This window comes from Phyllopteryx taeniolatus, chromosome 1 (genome assembly GCF_024500385.1).
Source record: "Phyllopteryx taeniolatus isolate TA_2022b chromosome 1, UOR_Ptae_1.2, whole genome shotgun sequence".
Classification (NCBI taxonomy): domain Eukaryota; kingdom Metazoa; phylum Chordata; class Actinopteri; order Syngnathiformes; family Syngnathidae; genus Phyllopteryx; species Phyllopteryx taeniolatus.
In genome coordinates this window covers 43624097-43652011 of record NC_084502.1, presented here as the reverse complement: position 1 = coordinate 43652011, position 27915 = coordinate 43624097, and the positions used below count along the sequence as shown (strand labels likewise).

At 42.7% G+C, this 27915-nt stretch overlaps 2 protein-coding genes across 4 annotated transcripts in view; one reads left to right on the top strand and one right to left on the bottom strand.

Moving 5' to 3' along the window:
- The window catches only part of LOC133489113 (gamma-aminobutyric acid receptor subunit gamma-3-like), a 163465-nt gene that overhangs the window by 983 nt on the left and 134567 nt on the right, over positions 1 to 27915 (top strand). Inside the window, exon 1 of one of the 3 annotated variants that reach the window (XM_061797886.1) lies at positions 26715 to 26874. The exons of the other annotated variants lie outside the window; for them this stretch is intronic. The gene's annotated coding sequence lies outside the window, so the exon portion shown is untranslated. Of the gene's footprint in view, positions 1 to 26714; positions 26875 to 27915 lie in introns of those variants that run through there. 3 annotated transcript variants of the gene reach the window in all.
- On the bottom strand, positions 19852 to 21487 carry LOC133488913 (uncharacterized). Its single transcript, XM_061797443.1, has 4 exons — positions 21287 to 21487; positions 20694 to 20983; positions 20267 to 20365; positions 19852 to 20199 (listed from the first exon to the last, which is right to left on the bottom strand). Exons 1-4 carry the CDS (start codon positions 21485 to 21487, stop codon positions 19980 to 19982), a joined length of 810 nt encoding a protein of 269 aa, XP_061653427.1. The 3' UTR covers positions 19852 to 19979.

The following is a 27915-nucleotide window of genomic DNA, read 5'->3' as shown; positions in this document are numbered from 1 at the left end:
CCAGCAGATGTAAGTATGTCTTTCGGAGAGGAATATTTCTGTAAAGAGGTTTCAATTCCACTTTAAAGTGGCTTTATTTAACAGACGTGTAAAGTATTATACATTAGCTGTAGCTTTTGCCAAATCAACTAAATTGGCTGTTTTTTTTCACTCTTTGTACAGTTAGCAGGACTCATAAACTAGCTTTACACTCATACATTACATTGCTCATTACACATTTCGATTTTAAATGTAAGTTGTTTTTTTTAAAATTTTGTTTGTGCAAGTAGAAAAAAAATGGTTAAGATGTGAGATTTTTGCATGTAACACTTTGAAAGAGTTTGCAGACAGTGTTTGGGGCTGTCAAATGTATTTAAAAGAAAATTCCTGTACAATTAAGGAGAGAATGCTCCTGAACTGTTTAACCTTGTCATGTTTTTTTTAAAACGGATTTTTATTAGGCTTTACACCGATTTGATCGGGCTGATCGGTATCGGCCGATATTTAGCATTTTATGCTGATCGGCTGATCGGCTTTAATGTCATAATTCGCAGATCCGATCAATGACGTCATTGATCGCCTCCGCAAAAGACATTCACTCCACGTCGCTGCGTGCACAGTATATTTGAATCCAAAAGCTTGTTTATTTTTAGCCTTGTCGCGTGTCTTTTGACGTAGTACTGTAAATATCTGACGGCCAAAGAAGTCATTTAAAAAATAATAATAATAAAATTAAAAATAAAAAAAAAACATGTCGGCGGTGTGGAACAGACAACACGTCGGAGTCAGGCAACACGTAATGCCCGGATCAGACTACAAGACAAATTTGCACTTTCACAATTGCACTGTCAGACCACTGAAATTAAATATTGTATTCCGATAACCCCGCATCCTGTTTTTTACGATCATTGGGCTTTATCTTGTCAACTCAAATGCAACCGGATACTCTCGCAGAAAAAAGGGCACTTTTTAATGCAAGGCAAAAGGGCAGGTGCTTGAGCACCATTTGGGGTCCATGTGTGCATGTGCTTGATGTAGAGTGATGTGCAGTGACACAAACAAACCTGATATGACTTGTTATACTTGCTGACTTGGACAAAGTCAGCTGGGATCGGCTCCAGCTCACCATGACCCTTATAAGGGCAATCGGTATAGAAAATGGACACATGGGAGGGGTATGGGTAGAAAATACCCCTCCCATGCTGTGCCACTGGTGGGGACCAATCCTCTCATTGTTCAAAAGAGAATCTTTAGTGCATCAACTCGACTGGAATTGGAAAAAAATAACATGTGATTTTAAATAATAGATTAAATTACAACAGTGTGAGATTCAAATTTATTTGTGTTTCTTGTTTACAGATTATGTCAACACACATCAGATTATTACCGTGTCACTTCCCTCTGTTGAATTTATCAACATGCGACACTCATTCATGTTCCTAGATGTCACGCTACTGTATTTACGTACTTGACACAACTGTCACAGTTCTACACAACATACCATAGAAACACAAGCTAGATAAGGATTAACTATTCCAAATTGTACCACAGTTGATAGAAATGTGAATTTTCACCAAATTGGGGAAATGGTGATTATAGTACCTTTCCTGCACCTCTTTCTACTTTTGCATTGTTACGACCAGCAAGCGTCAAACATTTTCTTTGATTGATTGCACCCACATGAAGAACTCCTTGGAGGGGAATGTTCCTCTTTCGAGAGGTGGGAAAGATGGTCGCTAATCATAGAACTCCTTCCCTGGTGTCTTTTCTGAGGCGTGAAGGCATGATTGTGAGGGGTGACATCACTGAATATAGTCTCTCGGGTTAAGTGTGGGGGCGCCATGTTGCACGTGACATAGATGCTTAAAATGGGACACCTTTGTGCTGTTTCCAAGTCATCACTGTGCTGTCTTATGCTCTGATTGTTGACTTTTGTGATTGAAGCAGACATACAATGTGCAGCCCAAAGGCAAAATTTTGGAAGTGGGACATTATATACCTAGATGTAAATTGCTCCTAGCATAGGATGAGGGCAAAAACACTGATGGGACAAAGTGGGCTCGGGGATGTCATGTGACTGTGTTGTCGCTTCTAGGCCTCTGAGTTTGGGGCCGGAGGCCATCAATCTGGACTACTTCGGAGGTATTATCCCATCAAGATCTTTTGTGATAATATTTTAATATAAAATGGGGCCGACCCATTGGCCAATTTATTAGCACATCTGCCTTACAGTTCTGTGGTTAGGGGTTAGAGTCGGGGCTACGCCCTTCCTCTGTGGAGTTTGCTTGTTCTGCAGTGAAACTATATGCTGTATATTCATGTACTGACCCAGTAGGATATGTTTATTTCCATTTGGGCCAGCATTTATTTTCTTACCCCTCCCAACTTGAATAATACGCAGATGCGTGGACATGGCTGGGGAATTGCTCCACTCTGCATTTTTGGGGTAAACACGATGGTGGTTTTTGATGCTATTTTGTTTACTACAATCCGTTGGGACTCTGTGTTTCACCTAAATCTTGACGCACATCTACACTTCTGCATGCCGATGAAGACCTTGGTTTAGCAGGCAAGACATTCAAGCAAAGGACTAAAAATAATAAAAAACAATTGCTAATCAAAGTGAGGTGCTCTCACTTTGATTAGCAATGAGGGAAAGTTGATTCAAAACTGCCATCAGAGACCACTGACAAAAAATGTCTTGTACTTGGACTCTACATATAGTTTATAGACAAGATTATTGTGACTCCTGACTATTATACCTACAGGAAGTGAAAATGGAAAGTCAAATGTAGAAGGGATCACGCATGGCAGCTGCAACAGCTTTCACTCTTCTGAGAAGACTTTCTACATTAATACAAACATGAGCAAACTTTCCTGCAATATAATTTTGACAAACACTAGATGCCTCTGAGGTGTACCTGTGTGTGACATAGGCCATGACACCCATAAATGCAAAAAGTGAAAATGGAGGAAAAGTGTTGTTTGTGGGAATTTTTCTATAGTCATCTAAAAGTTGAAGAGGTTGTGACTGTTGTTGTTTACATTCTTAAAGAAGATGTTTTTTTGTGACAATAAAAAAACTTCCTTGATTGTACAGGTACTGTGCTGTCTATGTATTAACATTTTAACAGCATGATTTACCGTCAAGCATAAGATGTTAACTGTTCTAATATGAATACGTTAAAAGCAATAAAACACTATTCAAACACTCTCTTAACTTAAATGACAAAGGCAGAGGAGTAATATGTTGATGTATCTCACTTACGTCTCTCATTCTTAAACAATAACTGGAACAAAATGAAATGAACTACTGATGTAATACAAACCAATAAAACATAACACTCAAAAAGTATCCACATTTTTGAACTAAGTACAGTGTATTGCAGCTGGCCAGTCTCCAGATAGCACAAGAAGCTAACTAGTTATGCCAGTTCGATTTCCAAAGTGTGCACAAGATTTAAGGCACAAACTTCCAACTTTGGTATCAAGTTGAGACTATCAGATGTATTAAAACATGCACCGAGTTTAAAATACTCAATTGAAGTATAGAAGTAGCACACTAGATCATGAAAGCGAAGCCTGCTGAGAAGTGTCGCCTAGGTTAAACCTGCAAGCCAAGCTTTCAGAGGACTGGAATCTCCCTAAAGCTCTGCCTGCTTAATGAGGGATGAATGTTTGATAAGATCCAGTTGACAAACCTCTGTGTCGCCCATGAATTGTTAATTCTGAGGCAAAATCGTATGCGGCAAGCGTCCAGTGACACATCTAGGTCAATTACTCAAACTTACTGATTTTTTGTGATGAACCTTAAACAAGTCTTTCTCCTTTGCATAGAGAAGCAACTGAGGCTTTTGTAAAGGTCAAATTGTGCCCTTTTGTTTGAGATGTTTGTGTTGTTACGAGGTATAGCAACTGTATGCGATCTGGCTGATTAGCAAGATTTTCTAATACTCTTTTGTGGTTGATTTAAGCACATATAGTATGACACTCAATTTTATCTCCTTTTATGTTTGTCACCTTTCTGTCAGAGCTCTCTTGCCGAGGTGGGGGATTCAAATCACATGACTTTGGCACATGACTGATTTCATGACTTGTGACTTGCTTGGCTAAAACTAATGAAAGACTCGACTTGACTTAGACTTGGCATTCATCAGACTTGACTTGACTGACTTGAACTACCGTATTTTCACGACCATAAGGCACACCGTATTAAAAGGCGCAGTCTCAGTTACGGGGTCTATTTCTGTATTTAACACATACATAAGGCGCACCGTACTTTTGGGTGCAGGCATGGTAAAACATACGTTAGCTTAAAACATACGCTAGCATGCAAAATCCTCATCTTCTGTATCCGAAATGAACAGCTGAGCAAGTTCTCCATCAAACATGCCGGGTTCCCTCTCGTCATTGTCTGAGTCAGTCTCGTTGCCGGTGGGCTGTTCAGCAATGGTACCGGCTTTTGCGAAAGCTCGGACAACAGTCAAAGCAGATACCTTAGCCCAGGCATCCACAATCCATTCACATATGGTGGCGTAACTCGCACGGCGATAGATGGATAGATGGCGCTGTTTCATAAAACGAAAACACCAAGACGGACCTCCTTGAAAATGTTCGATTTTCATTTCTTCTGCAAGCATTATTGCCCTCAGTCGAATGGTGACTGTAGAGACGCTTCTCCCGGCTGTTCTTTGATCATTAATCCATTGCTCGAGTTGGTCTTCCAACTCTGGCCACCTCGCCTTGTTTCCGCGGAATCTCAGCTTCGTCTTCTTGACTTGGTGAAGCTTGTTTTCCTGCTTCCTTCACTTGCGAACCAAGGATTCGTTGATCTTGAATTCTCTCGCGGCTGCTCGATTCCCATGTTCCTCCGCGTAACTGATAGCTTGCAGTTTAAGCTGTGCTTCGTAAGCGTGTCTCTTCGTAGGTGCCATTTTCGGGGGTCCTTAGCCAAACCGATGTTGTTTTGCACAATGCACATACCGCCGCTAACACCGCCTACTGGGGGCGTGCCTTTAGCGTCCTCTTTCACACGCACCCTTCCCCCTTTGACGTCAGCATGCTGTCCTCAGTCACGTCCGCCTTTCCTCTATATAAGCAGCGTGTCGACAGGAAATACTCCCAGTCAGTCAAGCGGAGCGCTAATTGAAGTCACACAACATTTACTGATTTTGGAACTCTGGGCACACAAGACGCCCCGTCCATTTTGGAGAAAATTTAAGACTTTTAAGTGCGCCTTATGGTCATGAAAATACGGTACATGAGTTGACCAGTCATACGGTCAATAAAAAAAAAAGTAATTTTTTTGTGTCGTACGTGCCACCAGTCCGGCATCCCTGGCCACCAGTTCGTATGCCCCGGCCACAGACAAGGGCTGTGGCTGCTGTGTTGAGCAAGGATTATTAAAGATTATTACATATGGATTTATTTATCTTCTGGATGAAATTGGAAAAAAAGACAAGTGCAACAAGCTATCTCGGTTAGATTCGTTGTTTATCTACTCACAGATTAACTGAACTTCATGTCCGTTAAGCATTTAAGTGAGAAGAGAATACAATTAATCCGAATCAGAATCATCTTTATTAGCCAAGTATGTCCAAAAACACACAAGGAATTTGTCTCCGGTAGTTGGAGCCGCTCTAGTACGTAAGTGATGGACAATACAAATCTTGCAAACTATATCACTATATAACTATCAATTTAGCTCCAGTGCGGCAAAGCAAAAACAGTCGACATCCAGTATAAAGTAGCAGGGTTATTAGCTTTTAATTCCCATGTTTGTCCCTGTGAAGCCAGCCTCAAGCCTAATCTTCATATAAATTGGGTGACTGCTCGACTACCATGGAGTGCTGAGCTTCACCTTAGCCGATAACAAGCATGTTGCCTCAGATTAGACTGTGATTTTTGTCCCTATTGTGTCACTTTCCCTTTGGATTCTGACCATGATCCCTACATGACCCACTCACATCCATTCATGACACTGCACATGCTTGTATGTGCGTGTGTGTGTGTGCATGGTTGAGAGAGAGAGAAAAGAAAGCAATGGAGTACATGGTTTTGAATGCATTAGAATGGTACATATCACATATTTCACTTATCGCTCTGAGTAGGAATCTTTATTTAAAATCTCTAACTTTTAAGTACTCATATGAAACAATGATATCTACATATTGTACCATTTTTACTGGGTGTAGAGGTCCATTTGAGGCTCAGTATCAGTTGCAGTATGACACAAAGACTATTATTGTGCACTGCTAAAAAGCTACTTACCTATGCCATGACTATTAATAAATGTATATAAAGGCTGCGCAAAGTGCACATATACATGGTTATGTTCTGTCTCTAACTTCAATCAATATATTTTTTTGTATATTAAAAAGTTTTTTGAGCTCTTGAAATCCAAGGCTGTTAAGTGGTCAAAGTCTTTCAGAATGATTCCTGATTTCCTTTAAAATAGTGACTTGCAATTGGACAAAAGAGACGACAGCTCCATCTCACCACACTGGCTTTCTCTCCGCACTCTCCCTCCTTGACTGTGGTAAAAGTCGCTAAGCCTTCTATCTCTATTGAGCAGCCCTGTATGTGCAAAACTGCAGTTAACAGGACTCCTGCCACATCGTCATGCGAAGCACAAGCGAAGTGGCTGAGCTTCAGCGTTTGACCAGATGGGCAACAAGAGTGTGCTGTAAAAATGTTTGTCATGTTTGAGACAATCTATCCAGGGTGTCACGTATGGGGAGTAGCTGGATCCAAGAGCAGGCGTAGGCAGATGTAAAATGATGAACAGTTTATTGAAGAAAGGTAATGGCGGTGGTCCTAGGTGGGTTGGCAGGCCAACCCACCTAGGACAGGTGGCAGGCAGTGCTGAGGCTTGGCGGCAGGAATGACGTGGATCAGGAACACGGTGGAAAACACTGAGAACAAGGAGACACAGGAGTCAAAAAGGGAACGATGAATAGAGTGACTTACGTGAGCTAAATAGGCCGTTGTACCGCTGGAAGTAACTGCAATACTTTGGCGAGGATTTCCTGGAACAGGCAGGCTTATATACCGGTGCTGATGAGGCTGATTGGTGACAGGTGCTGAAAACAGAGAGGGGAGGGGGGAGAGAGAGAAGACGCAAAGCGCCCTCCCGGCTCCAATAATGGAACTGTAGGGCAGTATATGACAGTACCCCCCTCTCAACGGACGCCTCCCGTAATGGACAGATTTGGAAAAGCGATCGACAATAGTGAGAATGATAGTTACCTTCAGAAGGAGGTAGACCGGTAACGAAGTCCAGAGCGATATGGGACCAAGGGCAGCTAGGGATAGGCTATGGATGCAGCAGCCCAGCTGGGGGCAGGTGTGAATACTTCCCTCGGGCACAGACGGAGCAGGCTTGGACGAACTCCCGGGTGTCTTGAACAAGGCTGGGCCACCAGAAATGCTACCGGATGAACTGAATGGTGCGGGTGATGCCAAGATGACAGGTGAGTTTGGAGTTGTGAGCCCACGGAAGAACGTCAAGAGAAATGGCCAGGTCTTTACGAAACACGAGAGAGAGAGAGAGAGATCATGATATTCTTCAGGTACGCTGGAGTGGTCAACGGTTGTGGAAGAGGGTGGCGGTTTACCAGAGGGAGATATCGCTGAGAGGAGGCAGTGTGAGTGGCAGTGAGGGCTTGGTTGGAGAGGGATTTTGGAGCTGGTGAATTATGGCTTCATGAATGAAATTGTCATCGGCACCGGAATCAATCAGGGCAGTGATGGGGGTGTTATGAGCAGAAACTATAATGCAAGCGGGAACGGTCATGCGAGAAGGAGAGCTTGAGGGAATGGAGGTTTGGCTCACCACGACGCTCTCGGGTCGCGGTGAGCCTGGTCTGTTGGCCGGAGGGGAAACGAGGAAATAAAGTGACCGAATTGAGCGCAGTAGATACACAGCCGCTGGGTGATATGACGCTGACGCTCCTGTGGATCTAACTGTGTTTTTGCAATTTACATGGGCTCTTCGGTGGCTACGGGGAGTGACGGAAGTGCGGAAGACGGTGCGGGAGCCAGGTGTGAAGCTGACTGCGCGGTGCTCTGAGTGGGAGGGCTTTGCGCAAGCGAACCCCCCTCTCTCGCATTCGCTCTCGCAGTCTGTTATCCGGACGGATGGAAAGGCCGATGAGATCCTTGAGCGAGGAGGGCTCGTCCCGGACTGCAAGGTCATCCTTGAGCTGCTCGGAAAGGCCATTAGAAAAAAATCCCCCTAAGTGCCACGTCATCCCACCCAAATCCACCTGCCAATATCCGGAACTCTATAGAATATTCTGCTGCTGATTTAGCCCTGCGTGAGCGTGAGGAGACTACGGGTGGCTTCTTTGCCCTGAACAATAACTGTATGGTTGAAGGTTGAAAACGAGTGAGCAATTGAGTAAAAACTGGCTCCATGCACCTAGGTCCTCGGAGTAGGGCTCGGGCGGCGGGACATGAGGTTCTTCCCTCCCGGCTCCAATATGGAACTGCAGGGTAATATATGACACAGGGATAATTCTAGGATCTGAACTTAACGGGGAACTAAACCCAAAAATGTTTCAAGCAAGAATACATTTTATGTGCCAGCCCTAGTCAAAACACGGTAATCTGATTAATATTGCATTGGTGGAATAAGACATAAACAGAATCATTAATCAATGTTAGGAGTGGTCCCATATTGGGCGAAATCATTTTCAGCTGCAGACCGGAAGTGACCTTGAAGCACCAGCAGAGACTTACCTACTATCTGGGTGCTCCAACTGTGTTAGCTGATAGATTGCAGAAAGCGAAGGATTTTGCATATGCTATACTATTGGTCTGGCCCGATGTTGTCTGTTATTTTCACGCATTATTAACCATTTGAAAGTGTTGAAAATAGCTTGAGAACAAATCTATTAATGTTCTTGAACACTCTCCTGTCTGAGAAGTATTGTAAAACTCCGCCTCAGCTCCCTATCAGAATGTCACAGGTACATTATCTTACATAAATAATTCATTAACTAATTAAATGATGATAATTACCGGTAAATGAAATACAACAAAAGGCCTAGAGCCCTGTGATTTCCAGGGGCCCCCAAACATCTTGAATTTAAAATAAGGATTATTGTTTTACTGCGATTGGCTGGCGACCAGTTCAGGGTCTACCCCGCCTCTCGCCCTAAGAGAGCTGGGATAGGCTCCAGCACGCCCGTGACCCTAGTGAGGATAAGCGGTACAGAAAATGGATGGATGGATATTATTGTTTTAGTCTGACTGTAATTTACATGCATATAAACATTAAAATCTATCATGATCATGTCGATGCTCCCCGTTCCCTTTGTAATACAATGGACTGCTTCATCTTACTGCATATGTCCAGACTTGATTCAGAAAGAAAGTAGCAGAATCAATTTGTTGGGGTGTTTGTGAGTATGAAGCGGTGTTAAGTGGAGCGGAAAAGAGAAGGCGAAAGGAAAGCAAAACAGTTTATTTTTTATTTTTTATTATAAAAACTAGATTAGGTTTCAACCTTTCTCACTTTGACGAATGTGGGTGACTGACAGTGACCACAGCAAGAGCCAGATGTTATTATATACAGCACTGCTGTTTGTCAGTGTCAGCTGAGGAGGATGCAATTGAGAAGAAGCGGAAAATGACAAAAGTGAGGCTTTTCATCACAAAGATGTGAGTAATGCATTTGAAATGCTAAAATAACATTAAATGTTGATTAATGTTCATCAATTACAGTAAAAGCATTGAGATTATTCACTTGTTAGATAATAATCTTAAAATGGATTTTGAACACATTTACTGTATCTACCTCAGGAAATAGGAGAATTTTCTCAAATTAACACTTTTTAGTAAAATCTTTGGTGATAAATATTCATTAGACGGGGGGTGGGGAACATAAAAAACTGTTAATGTAACTAGTAATATAAACTGTCAGATAATTATAACAAGTTTCAATTAACCTTGTGTTGGAGGTGAAAATAAAACTTTAGTCAGTGCAGTACACGAATGTGGAGGGCCAATAACTGGGATTGCCTTGGGCACCTAAATGACTAGCTTTGCCCATGATGTCAACAGATGTCTGGGTGGTAATGGAGTCTCAGAAAGCCATCCAACGACAAAGGCCCCAAGTTCTGTGCTTAGAGTCGCGGTGTTCCGTTCTTGCTTTATGGCTACATGACGTGGAAATTCACCAGTGATTGTACAAACCCCAATTCAATTGAATACACAACAAAGACAAAATATTTAATGTTCAAACCAACTGATAATAATTTTTTTTTTCAAATATTCACTCATTTTTAATTTGATGCCTGCAACACATTTAAAAAAAGCTGGACCTGGGGCATATTTACCACTATGTTACATCACCTTTCCTTTAACAACACTCAATAAGTTTTTGGGAACTGAGGACACGAATTGTTGAATCTTTGCAGGTGGAATTCGTTCCCATTCTTGCTTGATGTACAACTTCAGTTGCTCAACAGTCCGGAGTCTCCATTGTCATATTTTTCGCTTCGTAATACGCCCACACATTTTCATTGGAAGACAGGTCTGGACTGCTGGCAGTCGGTCTAGTACTCTCACTCTTTTACTACAAAGCCAGGCTGTTGTAACATGCACAGAATGTGGCTTGTCATTGTCTTCCTCAAATAAGCTCCATTTGCACACTGATTGAGGAGTATCTGTAACATTTGCACAACCAACATTGTCCCAGATTATCGCACTACTCGTCACTTTAAACCACATACACTCCTTGTAGTCTCAGCGCCCTTTGCACAATGTTCATTGCACCAGACTATTGCAATATTAGTCATTCGAACTGCTCTAAGTGCTAGTGGACTCAGCATCTTTTTGCACAATTGTCCAAAAAAAATAAATAAATAAATAAAAAATAATGTACCGGCATTACCAGATAACTAGCAACCCTTTACTGCTCAGTGACTGTTTTTTTTTTTGTCAATGTCTTTCTGTCTCCAAAGTGTTCTGTATATTGACTGTCTGTTGTCATACTAGAGCGGCTCTAACTACTGGAGACAAATTCCTTGTGTGTTTTTGGACATACTTGGCAAATAAAGATGATTCTGATTCTGATAAGCAGGGTCGTCCCTGAAAAAGACATTGCTTGGATGGCAGCATATGTTGCTCCAAAACTGTATGTACCTTTCATCATTAATAGAGCCTTCCCAGATGTGCAAGTTATACCATCACAGATGCTGGATTTTGAACTTTCCGATGTTTCTGATCACAATCCGGATGGTCCTTTGACGTCCATGAGTTCCAAAAACTATATGAGATGTGGACTTGCCAGACCACAGCACACATTTCCACTTCGCATCAGTCCACCTTAGATGAGCTCCGGCCCAGAGAAGCCGATGGTGTTTCTGGGTATATAGCTGTATATAGTTTTAACTTGCATTTGTAGATCTAATGATGAATTGTATTAACTGACAATGGTTTTGCTCTGCATAGTAGAGTTTCAAGTTGCACTTACGGATGTAGCGCTGAACTGTATTTACTGACATTGGTTTTCTGAAGTGTTCCTGAGGCCATGTGGTGATATCCTTTACACATTGATGTCGCTTTTTGATGCAGTGCCGCCTGAGGGATCGAAGTTCACAGGCATTCAATGTTGGTTTTCGGCCTTGCCGCTTACATGCAGTGATTTCTCCAGATTCTCTGAATTTTTTGATAATTATGTCTCATAGGTGATGAAATCCCTAAATTCCTTGCAATTATACTTTGAAAAACATCCTTAAACTGTTGGACTATGTGCTCACGCAGTTGTTCACAAAGTGGTGAACCTTTCGGGGATAGTCCTTTTATACACAATCATGACACTCACCTGTTTCCAATTAACCTGTTAACTTGTGGAATGTTGGAACCAGGTGTTTATTTTTAGCATTCTCAAGTTTCCCATTCCTTTGCTGTCCCTGTCCCAGCTTTTTTGGAATGTGGTGCAGGCATCCAATTAAAAAAGAGAGAATATTTGCAAAAAACAGTTATGTTCATCAGTTTGACCATCAAATAGCTTATCCATGTTGTTTATTCAACTGAACATAGGTTGAAAAACATTTACAAATTGTTGTATTTTTATTTCTGTTTTACGCAACGTCCCAAATTTATTGGACTTGAATGATGAAGAAATACAGTACATACGGGGTGGAACAATATACTGTACCTCTATTTGCATGTTCTGAAGACTGCCTAAACATAAAAAAACTAACAAAATGTACACATACAACATCCGGTGATAACTGTGAAAATTAGTTTTGTATGTTACACTTGGCTGAAACATTTATTTTCTGCTTAAAATAGTTACATATCAGACTTTCAAGTTTAAAAGTTTAATCATATTACATTATGGAAATATGCAAGAAATAGTGTGTTTATACGAATATAGTATATTTAATATTTGTGTACTTGATATGTTTTTGACTTTCATTGATGCATCATAGCTGATTTATTAATCGGTATGTTGTGACATAATTGTTGGTAAAATAAGGTGATACCAAATTGCAAGCGATTTCCATCTGTAGTTTCCACAATTGCACAAGCTAGTGCATTACAATACATTTCATGCATGTTAGTATCAAAATGTCTTCTGAAGCCAAATGTCCATTTTTGATATACAATTTAATTTGGTTGTTTATTCATGTGCCCTGCAATTGGCTGGTGACCAGTTCAGGGTGTACCCCGCCTCATACCCGAAGATAGCTGGGATAGGCTCCAGCACTCCTGCGACCCTAGTGAGGATAAGCGGAATGGAGGATGAATGAATGAATTTTGCAATTCATTTCCATCATGCGCCGTCTTCTGTCATCTGATAGATCATATTTGGGAAAATGATGTTACCATGGTGATTGCTTCCTTTTTCTTGCATCCAGTTGTCTCCACTATTTTTGTTGGACCTATTTTAGTGCTCCCTTGAAAACCCTGCTATAGTTTCATTATTTTATGTACTTGTACAATTGAAGGTTTGCATTCTGTCCTATTCCTTAAACGCTTACGCTCTATCAGTGAAAGTAGGCATACATTTGCAGTTGCAAATAAATTCAGTTTGTATACTTGTCTGAGAAGGCAAGCTATATCCTTCTTTATAGCCTTTGGAATTTCTTCAGTTTACTTCGGTCGAGAAGGTCATGAAGCTTCAGAAAACCCTTTCTGCTGTTAACCCCATTTGAATTCCTGCACTAATAAGAAAGCAAAAAAAGAATAGCAGCCCGTAACCATGTAGTTCTACAACGCTGAGGCTGCTACCAAATTGGAGTGCATAATGTGTTGCGAGACCAGTCGGACTGAATGGACACCGAAAGGTTTCTCCCAACCCTTTGTGAGGTATAACCACTTCATTGATTTCAATTTGGTCCCCCACTATTCGCCATGTCTGCTTTTACGAGCGTAGTGGTAGTTCACTTACCCTACCCATTTCCACACTTACAACAGGCATACTGTGCTGCTTCTTCCGTGGGTCTCAAAAGTTATATGGATTATATCGACTAAAAGTAGTGGTACACCTAGTGAAAATGAAAGAAAATATTGATTCCCCCTCTTTCTTTCCAAGTATCACTCTTGAAATTGAAATAAGGGTAAATATACGAAACATCCTCTTCCTTGTGCACCCTAGACACCAGCCCATATTTGGTTTTGTGATTGCTCCATGCCGGCAGTACATTTTCCAGGCGGTGATTAATAAGCAGCGAGACCTTTCTGTTGCCCTGTTCTCATTACACCTTCCCTTCTAAGATCTATTATATGTTTGAAAGGTGGGGGCTGAATACACTCTGGCATTGGTAAAACAGGTTCTCACTCATTCACCCACACAGCAAGCACACAAGCATTGCACAAGCAGTTAATATAGAGTGTGTATTTGATTTAAAAAAAAGTTTCCAATGTGAATATGTTTTCATCACATCTGCAATACACTGTTATTCACTCTTGAACAGTGCTAAACATTGCCCTATCAATGATGCTTAGGTTAAAATGAAAAAACAACAAAAAATAGTCCAAGGCATTGTTTATTTCATGTCAAATCAATCATATTTTACAATATCTGTCTCAACGAGGTTGCAGTATATTCATAGTTGGAGCAAAGTTTTTTTGCTGTGTTTGTCTAATGCAGTGGCTCTCAACTGTTGTCACCCCGGGACCCTCATTCTCCTATTGTTCCAAAGTCGTGACCCACTTATAGAAGTTAGGAAGAATAGCCTCTGATAACAGTTGTACAGTATACTATATTTTTAAATGCTGTTTGTAATGACTTTGCTGAACAGCCAAAAGCATATTGCTAGTCATGACGTCCGCCAGCCAGAGGCTGAGCTGCACTGTATTTGTGTCCAGAGTAAACCAGTGGCCAGAAGACAAGGATGTAACATCTCTTGTAACTTTCCTACTATGTTCCATGTGGGAACTTGGTACGCCTCTGTACTGTATCGAAATAAAAATCAGAATCGAATACACGTACATTTTTTTACTACCTCTCCGTGACCCACCTACAATGGGTCTGTGACTCACATTTGGGTCCTGACCCACCAGTTGAAAATCACTGGTCTAATGTATGCTGCCTTTGGTAGAAGGAAACACCTCCAGTTTGCCAAGATGTGTCCCTTTGGCTTGAGTATCTGGAGAAACCCGACAGGTCACCTAAAACGGAACCAAATCATAATAATGTAACTCTAACACAATTAGCAATATTTACCTGCCAAGTTAGAAAGCAATAGTGATTTAGGGTTAGGCATCGAGAATCGAGAACCGATTGGAACCGAGCGGCGAAAACCAACGAAGAATAAGAACGCGCACGTAGACGTGTTTGTGCCCAACGGGGGCGGCGGCGGACAAAAGTGTGTCTTAACTTTACTAACGCCTCAGTGCAACACTTGGAATAAGATTACATTGTGCAAAGGACGCTTTCATGATATGTAGCGTCTGACGCGTGGCCGAGCCTCAGCCTACACCGCGTGGAGCTTCAGTGAAGTCAACTCTGTCAATTGGGTAAGTGAAACAATAAAATATGTCTATGCCAACTTTGAGACAGCTAACAAGGTAAACGATTGGTTGCACTTTTGCACTGATGGCTTTTAGCTTTTATTTTAGTCTTCAAACCAACATAAGAGCCTATGACTGAAAAAAAGCTTAACATTGAGCTAAAACTTCACTGTAGCAACTTTACATCAGAATGAATTGGGACAAAATTCACATAAACATCTCACAGTATCACAAACACTAACCTTGTGCCTCATCTGTGGGTAAGGAAAGGAATCAACTCTTTATATAGCATTTGGATCCATGCATTAAAAAAAAAAAAAAAAAACGTGCCGTGAAGATGCTTTTTGTGTCAAAATGCTGAGTTCTGGTGCGTACACTTCAAAATAAAAGGCTACAAGCTTAAAACAGGAAGTTAAAGTGAAAATTTGCACATATCAACCATTTGACGTGATAAAACAGTCCCAAATAACTATTTTAACAATGCTATATTTTAACTTTTAGCTGAAACATTAATTGATGAATATTAAGTCAATTGGGTTAGTTCCACACATATTGCCTTTTAGTTCGTAAGTTTGATATTGATACTGGTTATAAAGAACCTGAGTCAAATGTTCATTTTAGTCTATGCTGTGGGCTGCTAAAAAATGGATGTTCATAATTTAGACACCCTTGATTTAAACCATGCAAAGCTTTTTGACCCAGCCCCCTGAAATACAGGAAGTCCTCGATTTACGAACGAGTTCCGTTCCTACGCTGGCGACGTAACACGATTTTCCGCGTAAGTCGGATTTCACCGTTAAAGTCGAAATTTACGGCGAAATACTTCTGTTACAGGTATTGTCCCACGTGATTGTGACAGCAAACTCAGTGTGTCTGGGTGTGTGCGTCGATGTGTGAGTGAGACGGGACTGCGCAGGCATCGTCCGGTGGGATTGTGAAGGAGGAAGGAATGCGCGCCGATGCGAGTGTGTACAGTGGCAAGTGTAGTGACGGCGACCGTGGAAGAGTAGCGATTAGCGGAGGACCCGTTGACGTTGAATGTGCAGAGGAGCTAAAGAAGCCATTAAAGCAGCAAATCGGTGCTTCGTGCCCTTATTGTAGCCGCCACCCAGCTTAGCTGTACAACGAGAGAAGGGAGTTAACTCCTGCGTCTCCCGACCATGGTCAGGTGACCGTAGCAGGAAGGGTTAACACGTCGTATAAAGAAACTAAAATACATTAAAATAAAAAAATAAGATACTGTACTTACCATTACTGCTGGTAGTGTGAAAAAAAGGAGGCCGAAAAAGGCAAAGATACTCCCGCCGCACAAACACAGACAAGCACTATGCACTAGCTAAGCAGAAACGCTATGGTGCTGGGGACAAAATGGCGGACGAGGCACGGGCGTCGTAAAGTCGAAACGTCGTAGGTCGAGTGCGTCGTAATCCCGGACGTCCTGTAATCAGAATCGAGAATCGTTTGGAACCGGAATCGAAATAAGGAACCGGAATCGCTCAAATTCAAACGATGCCTAACCCTAATAATGGTGAATGAAATAAAATTAATTTCACCTGCTGTTGTGCGCATGCGACAGACATCAGATCGAAAGGAGAGGCATTTGTACAGACAGCCCCCATTAACTGATGGTTTTCTTCTACAAACCTGATTCTAATAGCGCAAATAGAGCATAAACGCAATATAGCTCTGGAACATAATGTATTGCTGCACCCACCTCTGCCATGTCATATCACAGACTGTCCCTGGGCTGATTGATACCCTATTAGAGGTCGAGAAAGGAGATTTCTTGCAGGAGCTCACCCGTCTCTCATCAACTGCAAGCCTATACAAACTACTACTACTACTACTACTACTACAATAATAATAATAAAAGTCATAATAATAATACATTTTATTTCAAGGGCCTTTCAAAAACCCAAGGACACTAAACAATAAAATCGTCGTCAAAATCACACATAGAACTACTACTACTACCACTACTTCTACTACTGCATGCCTTGTCTTGTTACTTTTTATTTTGACTCTGATTCTCAATTTAGTTATGAATGGGTAATGATTTGGTTTCTGTTGTTGCGTTATTTGGTTCATTAATTGAGATTTACAGCTAGAATATTTTATTCATTGAGATCTGGTATGTGTGATTTACAGTAAGTGTTACATGTTTGTACTGAAATCATATCCATAATGATTTTCTGCACTGGCCATGTTGCTGTTGTGAAATGTGAATCCACTGGCGGAAAATTCATTATTTGAATTGGAAGGTAAAACTCTTTACTGCTGTTTTATTGGATTTAGCGGAATAGTAGAGTGATGTAAGCTGAAGTGTGCCTTGGCATTTAGCTGAAATGTTAAGCAAATAAATCTATTAGCTCGCAAATGCATGTAATCAATGTCAATTAAAATGATTTTTTTAGTGAGCTTTTTATCGAAATAGCCAGAGTCCATCAGATCTTATTGCTTTCTCTAAAGTTTGCCAAACATTTGTTACATACTTTCTGTAATCAACCATTTGATTGAAATGTACACCAGCATCCTTCAAGTGTCTACAAAATGTTTACTGACACACCCAATCCCAAAACAGCAGAACAGAAGCTGGGGAAAAAAAGCTGTATGGCTTTATTGTGATTACCAGCATGGGGGTGACATGAATGATTTGTTATGACAAACATAATTGTGTATGATGACATAAAATGATGTTTTGAAAATTTATGCATGAACCCAAAATAATTTGCAACTATTAATTTGTCAAAGATGGTCATTAGCCATCTTGGAACTAGATGACAAAGGCAATTTATTTAGCAGTATCTTTGTACTTTTGATACATCTTATGTAATCACCATATCTTGGTCTTTGACTTTTCATGCTTGCTCCTTCACTGTCAACCTTCTAAAAATTTGCATTGCTAATTGACCATGTGAGTGCTCCCAGAGTGATTTGATTTCATCTCTGTGACCCATCCTCAACAAGGTACTAACTTTCACAGTCTGGGAAAAGGTGGGTAGAATACTGCGATCCACCAAATTAGTGGGTTTAATCCTGGGTTTAGTAGGAAGAAAAGCTGTAAGGGATCAGATCCCTGTTTCAAGGTTTGTACTGGATGTGGTGAACTCAGCATGAGGCCTAGGGACCTAACCAAGAATTACATATTCACAGATATAGGTAATAGTGCCCTTGGTATCTTCGCACTTTTAAATTTATGTAAAAGACAAGCAGCAGCAGCATTTTATTTTTAATTTTTATGCTAGGCCAATGTGAAGTTATGTGGCCTGGAAGGGCTTCTTCTCATACAACCCCAATTCCAATGGGGGGTCCATGAAAAAGACGTTGCTTGGATGGCAGCATATGTTTCTCCAAAACCTGTATATGCCTTTCAGCATTAATGGTTCCTTCACAGATGTGTAAGGTACCCATGCCATTGGCACTAATACAGCCCCATACCATCACAGATGCTGCTTTTGAACTTTGCATCCAAAGCAGTCCGGATGGTTATTTTCCTCTTTGGCCCAGAAGACACGACGTCCACAATTTCCCAAAACAATTTGAAATGTGGACTTGTCGGACCACAGAACATTTTGCACTTTGCATCAGTCCATCTTAGATGAACTCGCGCCCAGAGAAGCCAGCGGTGTTTCTGGGTGTTGTTGATAAATGGCTTTTGCTTTGCATAGTGGAGTTTTCAAGTTGCACTTTCTAAAGTGTTCCTGAGCCCATGTGGTGATATCCTTTACACATTGTCGGTTTTTGATGCAGTGCCACCTGAGGGATCGAAGGTCACGGGCATTCAATGTTGGTTTTTGGCCTTGCCGCTTACATGCAGTGATTTCTCCAGATTCTCTGAAGCTTTTGATGATATTATGGACCGTAGATGATGAAATCCCTAAATTCCTTGCAATTGTACATTGAGGAACATTGTCCTTAAACTGTTTGACTACTTTCTCACGCACTTGTTCACAAAGAGGTGAACCTCACCCCATCTTTGCTTGTGAATGATTGAACAATTCAGGGAAGCTCCTTTTATACCAAATCATGGCACCCACCTGTTCCAAACAGGTGTTTGATGAGCATTCCTCAACTTTTTCAGTCTTTTTTGCCAACTGTTCCAGCTTTTTTGAAACGTGTTTGTCAGGATTCAGGTTGCAAGTTGGACCCAGATGCAGAGGAGACAGGGAGGTTAGTAACAGTTTATTGCAGCTTGGAAGCGAAAAAGGAACTCCGAGAACTAAATCCGGGATTGGCAGGGTTCCAACAAGGACCGGTCTGGCAGGGTAGGAGTCCTTGTTGTCGGTGAGCCACAAGAGGTGAGCACTGGTTTGCAGGGAGCAAGGGCAGATGGCAGACTGGGGACAAAGAACAAGAATTAGGTGGAGGTAACTCACTAGGTCTTCAGGAAGCAAAAAGATAGGCAAGGTGGCTAGGCTACGAACTCGACATAGAGCGTTGATAGTCTGGCGACGAGTTGGAGTCCCACAGCGTCTTAAGAGCAGTCAGGTGTAATTAGGATGACAAGGTGCAGCTGCTAGACTCCAACACGTCAACCCTGCAACGCACTCATGACACGCACACACACACACACACGCACACGGGCTGTTCTCAGGGTGCTGAAACAGCAGCCCTGACAGTACCCCCCCCTCCCATGGGGGCCACCCCGCGCACGAGCCAAGCAACCGGGGTGGGCACAATGGAAGTTGCGGATCAACGACTTGCACAGTATCAACCCCACAGCGACCCAACTCCGCTCCTCCGGACCACAGCCCTCCCAGTCAACCAGGTACTGGAGGCCACGACCCCGGCGACGCACATCCAGGAGCCTGTCTACGGCCCAAGTGGGATGACCACCCACCACCAAGGGAGGAGGAGGGGGTGGCATAGGGGAGTATAGGGAACTGGAAGAAACCGGTTTTATCAGGGAAACATGGAAGGTGGGGTGAATGCGGAGAGAGGCAGGGAGCTTAAGGCGTACCGCACATGGATTTACCACAGCCGCAATATCATAGGAGCCAATGAAACGCAGGGACAGTTTTTGGGATTCAACCTTGAGTGATAGATGCTTCGTACTGAGCCACACTTTCTGACCAACCGTGTAAGCGGGCACGGGGATGCGGCGACGGTTGGCTCGTACCTGAGGCATGCCAGAGGACTGGAGAAGGGCAGCGCGGACCTGCTTCCAGACCTTGGAGCACCGGCGTATGGGGGCCTGCACTGAAGGGACTGCAAGCTCTTGAGATGGTAACAGTGGAGGTTGGTAGCCTAAGGAGGATTGAAAAGGGGACATGGCCAAGGAGGTGCTGGGCAGCGAATTATGGGCATACTCAACTGAGGCAAGGTGCGTGCTCCATAAAGCGGGACGAGACTGGGATATGCAACGGTGCGCCGTCTCCAGTTGTTGATTGGTCCGCTCACATTCCCCGTTAGTCTGAGGATGATAGCCAGAGGATAGACTAACACCTATACCAAGCGCTGTGCAAAACGCTCTCCAAACCTGTGAGGTGAATTGGGGTCCCCTGTCAGAGATTATATCAGATGGGATGCCATGCAGGCAGAAAATGTGCTGGGCGTCCTTTACCAGTGTTTCTATTTCTAATGTGATTGAGCCCAGAAAGCAACGGGGATACAAGATGTGATCTGGATAATCCTTGACACTCTCCGAGGCAAACTGGTGGGACGAGGTATCTGCCTTGGTGTTCTGGCCCCCTGGGCGGTCGGACAAGGTAAAGGTGAACCGGTCAAAAAATAATGCCCACCTGGCTGGACGGGAGCTCAGCCTCTGAGCAGAGCGGATGTATTCCAAATTCTTGTTGTCGGTCCACACGATGAAGAGGTGTTCGGCGCCTTCCAGGAAATGCCGGCATTCCTCCAACGGCATCTTCAGCGCCAAGAGCTTCCGGTCTCCGATCCCATAATTTTTCTCCGCCTGAGACAACTTGGGAGAAAAGTAGGCGCAAGGGTGGACCTTACCATCAGTCTGGGATTGCTGAGACAGCACCGCAACAACCCCCGCCTCTGATGCATCGACCTCAACTATGAACTGCCTCTGTGGATCCAGATGAACGAGGATAGGAGCTGAGGAAAAAAGTTTCTTTAGCTCACAGAAGGCCATGTCTGTCTTCTCAGACCATTGGAAGGACGTTAGGGTTGATGTGACCGCAGTGAGGGGTGCTGCCATCCGACTGGACCGCCGGTAGAAGTTGGCGAAGCCAAGGAATCGCTGCAGCTCCTTTCTTGTGGATGGCGTCGGCCACTCAGTGACAGGCAGCTACCTTGGCTGGGTCCATTTGAAGCTGCCTCTCAGCAATGACGTAACCCAAAAAGGTGGTCTTTGGAACATGGAACTCACATTGTTCTGCTTTAACAAAGAGCTTGTTCTCAAGGAGTCTCTGAAGTACTTGTCGAACATGTCTTTGTGATCTGCGACGTAACGGGAGAAAACCAGGATCTCATCCAGGTACATAAAAACAAATTTTCTGATCATGTCACGCAGGACGTCATTGACTAGTGCCTGGAAGACAGCAGGGGCATTGGTGAGGCCGAAAGGCATTACGAGGTACTCGTAGTGCCCTCTATGGGTGTTAAATGCTGTCTTCCACTCGTCTCCCTCTCAAATGCGAACAAGGTGGTAGGCTTGGCGCAGATCCAACTTGGTGAAAACTGTTGCCCCGTGAAGGTGGGAAAAGGGATCACGGGCAAGGGATACTTATTCTTAATGGTGATGTTATTAAGGCCACGATACTCCACACATGGACGGAGGGTCTTGTCTTTTTTGTCCACAAAAAAGAAGCCTGCCCCCACCGGTGAAGAGGAGGGCCGGATAATACCCGTGACTCACTGATGTAGGTCTCCATGGTCTCCCGCTCTGGACGAGAGATGTTAAAAAGACAGCTGCTAGGTAGCGTTGCACCGGGCTGTAGTTCAATAGCGCAATCGTAAGGCCTGTGTGGGGGTAGAGAGGTGGCATGGTGTTTGCTGAATACTGGAGCTAGGTCATGGTAAATTGAGGGGACACCTGATAGGTCAGGGGATTTACTCCGACTTTGGCCACTTGGGGGCACCGCAGCAGATCGCAAGCAGTTCTCATGACAGAAATTGCTCCATGAGGTGATCTTGGGCACAGTCCAGTCAATGCTGGTGTTATGGAGCCTCAGCCAAGGCAAGCTAAGCACGATTGGAACTTGAAGACAAGGGAAAACATGAAAACTTAGTCTCAAGATGGTTACCTGATAGCTTGAGGGAAACGGGAGCAGTCTCTTGCTGGATATGGGTGATCAGCCGCCCATCAAGGGCAGTGGAATTCTTGGGAGTGGTCAGAGCCAGAAGATGAATTTTCATCTGTTTAACTAGGCAGTGGTCAATGAGATTCTCGTCAGCTCCAGAGTCTAGTAGGGCTAAAATGGGCAGAGACAGATCATTCCAGCAGATGGTAGCAGAGATCTGAAAATGGACAGAAAAGGAGGCACTTGCATTCTGACTCACCAACTCCTCCTCTATTGGCGAGTGTCCCAGTTTGATGGACGTGTGGGACAGTTTGTGATGTAGTGGCCCACCTCTCCACAATACAAACACAGATTAGAGGTTCTGCTGCATGTTTTTTCCAAATAGAGAGTTTTGTTTGGCCAAGTTGCATGGGTTCACCGATCTCGGGAAGTGGGGCTGGTGACGAAGTCTGCGGCTCAAAGGAGGATTTGAGAGTGGAGTGCTGTGGAGAATGAAGCAGGTAAGGCGGAGTCTGTGACCGAGTTGCATTTCCTCCGCCGCTCACGGAGACAACAATCCAGTCTGATAGAAAAAACAATCAGCTGATCTAGGGAGCTTGGCTCATCCCTGGAGGCCACCTCGTCTTTAAGAGACTCATTTAGGGCCCCCCGAAAAACTTCTTGTAGTGCCTCATCATTGAAATTGCTCTCGGCAGCGAGAGTCCGAAAAGTGATCGCAAATTCAGCCACACTGCAAGAGCCCTGTCGGACTGACATCAGCCGTTTAGCGGCCTCCGTCCCATGCACCGGGTGGTCAAAAATCTTCATCTGCATGGAAAAAGAAGAGTATGACTCACAGACGGCTGACCGTTTCTCCCATTCCGCCGTGGCCCACAAGAGTGCTGTACCCCGGAGACAGCAGATAAGGTAGGCAATTTTAGCGTTGTCGGTGGAGTACGACAGCGGTTGCTGTTCAAACACAAGTGAACACTGGACCAAAAAGGCGCGACAAGACCCTAGATTGCCGTCGTAAGGGTTTGGTGCAGGTACATACGGTTCACGCATTACGTGGGTGAGGGGGGCAGTGGGAGCGGTGGATGCTGCAGCAGGCGGCTGTGCGCAAGGTTGGAGTGAGGCAAATTGATTTTGGAGGGATGTGAGAGCTTGTGAGAAGTCACGTACCTTTTGAATCAGCAGGGTGAGGGCTTGGTCGTGTTGCTCCAAAAGCATGCTCTGTCCGGTAACTGTTTGGCGAAGGGGATCTGTCTCCGCTGGGTCCATGACAGACCAGACTATGCTGTCAGGATTCAGGTTGCAAGTTGGACCCAGATGCAGAGAGGACAGGGAGGTGAGTTTGTGAATAACGGTTTATTGCAGCTTGGAAGCGAACAAAGTACCTCCGAGAACTAAATCCGGGATTGGCAGGGTTCCAACGAGGACCGGTTTGGCAGGGTAGTAGTCTGTGTTGTCAGTGGGCCGCAAGAGGTGAGCACTGGTTTGCAGGGAGCAAGGGCAAATGGCAGACTGTGGAAAAAGAACAAGAATTAGGTAGAGGTAACTCGCTAGGTCTTCAGGAAGCAAAAAGATAGGCAAGGTTGTTAGGCTACGAACTCGACGTAGCGCGTTGATAGTCTGGCGACGAGTTGGAGTCCCACAGAGTCTTAAAAGCAGTCAGGTGTAATTAGGATGACAAGGTGCAGCTGCTAGACTCCAACACGTCAACCCTGCAAAGCACTCATCACATAGACACACACACGGGCTGGACTCAGGATGCTGAAACAGCAGCCCTGACAGTGTTGCAGCCATTAAATTCTAAATTAATTATTATTTGCTAAAAAAAATAGTTTATCAGTTTGAACATTAAATATCTTGTCTTTGTAGTGTATTAAATTAAATATAGGTTAAACATGATTTGCAAGTCATTGTATTTTGTTTTTATTTATGTTTAACACAACGTTGAAAAAAAACACAAGGAATTTGTCTCCGGTATTTGGAGCTGCTCTAGTACGACAACAGACAGTCAATTGACAGAGAATACTTTTAAGAGATAAAGACATTTAGAAAAACAGTTGCTGAGCAATAAAAAGTTGCTAGTAATCTGGTAATGCTGGTACAATTTATTTTTCTTTTTTTGACAATTGTGCAAAAAGGTGCAGAGTCCTCTAGCAATTAGAGCAGTTTGAATGACTAATATAGCAATAGTCCGGTGCAATGACCATTGTGCAAAGGGCGCCGAGACTTCAAGGAATGTATTCAGTTTAAAGTGACTAGTAGTGCGATAATCTGGGACAATGTTATTTGTCCAAATGTTGCAGATACTCCTCAGTCAGTGTGCAAGTGGTGCAGATGCTACTCTGGCATGAGTGGCCAGTATTGGTCAACAACAGATATGCAAATATTGCAGCGTGGCGAGACTATACAGTGAGTGCACGAGTAATGTATAATTGGCCTGACAGAAATGTGACAACATTATGAGGTGCTGTCACTCATTTGTCGCACACTCCTGGCAGACTCACCCTTGTGGCCTTGCAAAAAATAAAACTGAGAACATTTAGTGTCATAGTCACACTCCATTTAAGAATAAGGTGCTTTTCTGGGGTGACAAGGTAATAAGTCAGCACAAGGCCCGCGTTGAGTGTGCCCGCGAGTGTGGGACAAACGATTAACACCTCGTCTGTTACGTCATGCTTTCTGTCTCTGACTTGTTGCTGTGATTTTATTTTATTTTTTTTATATTGCAAATGGTTCGCTTTAAAGACATGGGTGGCTTTTTGTATATCTTTTCTCAATCATGCAAATTCCTTTTAGTCACATCCCTATTCATTCAGCATTGAATCTGGTCATTTTAGCCAAATAGAAGTTACTCTTAGGCTGGATTTAGAGGTGTAACTGCCCAATTTCAAATTTGCACTTTGTAGCGTAAATCCAACCAGAGTCATCAGACAAATTTCCAGTGTCAGTTTGTTTGTTAAATAAGGCATTAAAAAGAAGTCTTTCCATGGTGATTACTTTTACTATAGTAAATGAGAGGTACCACACTTTACCTACCTAATACTAAATGCTTGGCCTTCTGGAATTTGTTTCCTCGACTTCAACCTTTGTGACTTTTGGTTTCTTGCTCACCTCTCTCACCAAGCATTTCTCCTTAATTTCAGTTTGTCTTCGCTAAAAAGAGTCTTTGTTTTCTCACATTTCTGCCATTTGTAAAAGCCACTGTGCTCTTGGCAAGATTTAATGCAGCAGAATGTTTGGCTTAAGTTCTGAAAGACAGAGAAGCTCAGCTCCGACTTTCACTCCTTCACAACCATACTGGACTCTGTGGCTCCTTAAAACTGTGCAGCCCAAAACTAAACCTGAGCCCTGGTTCACTGAGCGTACTTGCACAGCGAGACTGGATTGCTGTAAAGCTGCAAGCAGGTGGAAGAAGGACAAGCTGCAGGTTTCCTATCAAATTCTAAAAGACTGTTGGCAACGCTACCAAACCCCTTTTAAAGAGGCCAAAAAAGAACACCTGTCGTACCTCATTCGCTTAAATTGTCAGAACCCACGTGTTACTCAAAACCATTCACTCTGTTCTTCACCCCAGCTTAACTTCTTTGCATCGAGTCCTCTGAAATGTGCAAAAGCTTCCTGTACTTTTGTTGCTGGCAAACCTTTGCTCCACACTTTAAAACAGTTGTTGGCGATAAGATGCTTTGCTAATAGAGATTAAACTCCAAAATAAGAGGCTACGAATACCAAAGTACTACAAACCCCAATTCTAATGAAGTTGGGATGTTGTGTAAAACGTAAATAAAAACAGAATACAATGATTTGTAAATCCTTTTCAACCTATATTCAATTGAATACACTACAAAAGATGAGATATTTAATGTTCAAATTGATAAACTGTTTTTTTTGCGCTTACGTGTAGAGATTTCTCCAGATTCTCTGAATCTTTTGATGAGATTATGGACTGGAGATGATGAAATCCCTAAATTCCTTGCAATTGTATGTTGAGAAATGTTCTTAAACTGTTGGACTATTTGCTCATGCAGTGTACACAAAGTGGTGAACCTCACCCAATCCTTGCTTGTGAACAACTGAGCCTTTCGGGGCTGCCCCTTTTATAACTAATCAAGACACTCGCCAGTTTCCAATTAACCTATTCACCTGTGGAATGTTGCAAACAGGTGTTTTTTGAGCATTCGTCATCTTTCCCAGTTTTTTGTTGCCCCCTGTCCCAGCTTTTTGGAATATGTTGCAGGCATCAAAGTCAAAAAGAGAGAATATTTGCACAAAAAAAAACCAATAACGTTCATCAGTTTGAACATTAAATAGCCAGTCTTTGTAGTGTATTAAATTGAATTTTGGTTGAAAAAGTTTTGCAAATCATTGTATTCTGTTTTTATTTACATTTTATACCACGTCCCCACTTCATTAGAAGGCTGGCCAAATGTGTTTGAGCAGGTGGGGGAGGGGGGTGTCACTGTAATTGGCTAGCGTCAAAAGAGGCGAGTCTGGGGATTCAGGTTTCACATGACTCTTGTACACAAAGAACGATGGCGAAGGGGACTATGGACAGTGCTTACGTTCTCCCCAAGATACATAGTGTTTCAGGGGAGACAAATCCTGATAATGAGTCCAAGTCATTTTGTGAGGAAATTTTTTCGGTGAAAAAAGGCAGGATATTTTATTTTTTTTAGCTTTTCGAGAGAGAGGAGGACGAGGAGCCGGGCTACACAGAACTTGTTTGGTAATTTGGTTTGTAGTGATATTACCTGGAAATTGCTTTATATTTGAACCTATGTTAGCTTTTCCATTTTCGTTGTCATGTTGTTGTGAACATGCAGATTCACCACTTGAAAAAGATGGATTGGTGGATTCATCCACCAAAGATTTCATCTGGATTTCACTCGGTAACAAAGCAACTTTGATCTTTTTTTTTCTCTCCTTTTAGTTTGGCATCCAATAGTTTAGTTTGACATTTCATTAAACATTTGCGTTCCAGTTCATCAAACATTTGCATCAGTTTGTCACTGGCCAAGGTGCATTGAGTGGATTAGCATTTGAATTAGATTTAGGATTGAATTTTTCGGAATTTTTTTTATTGTAAATAATTGTAGGTAGTAACAGAAACATAGTGCATAATTGTAAATTGTATAACATAAAGCCCCAGCCTTAGATTAATTTGTCTCGGATTTCTCCAATAACAATAAATATGTAAATGAAGCCGTCGCTGTCGTTTTAACATTCAATTATTATCATATCCATGTTCTTATTGCCCTTCAATAGATATTTACAGAACTTTTGATTCATTCAGATTCATTCTTAAATCATGGAATTGTAGTTTCATCTTTATCATATACTACTTCAAGTGCAAATGACATCAGACATTTAGAAATCCACTGCAAGCAATCCGAACACTCGAGAGTTAACTTAATGCACATATGACGCGTGCTCAACGTATGTTGCGTACTCAACTCAGCTAGCATAACAAACACAGTTTAGCTCCGAGCAGAAACATTTTGACTTTAAATTGAGAGGTAATAGTAATAATTAGTTTTAACAGAATTACTGTGTAATTGGATCGAATTAGTTTTTATGTCTTGCTGAATTTTTAAGTGCCCTTAACATTTGCTAATCTCGCCCTATGGTCGAGCGGGCCCTGATTGTCGGTGTGCAGACGAATCTCCTGGTAAATTATGCTCCAAATCCTGTTGTCATCGATTTCCAGAAACTCTGCTTCAATTGCTGACAGTCCAGCTGTTGCTCATTTTTCCCCCACTGAGAACAA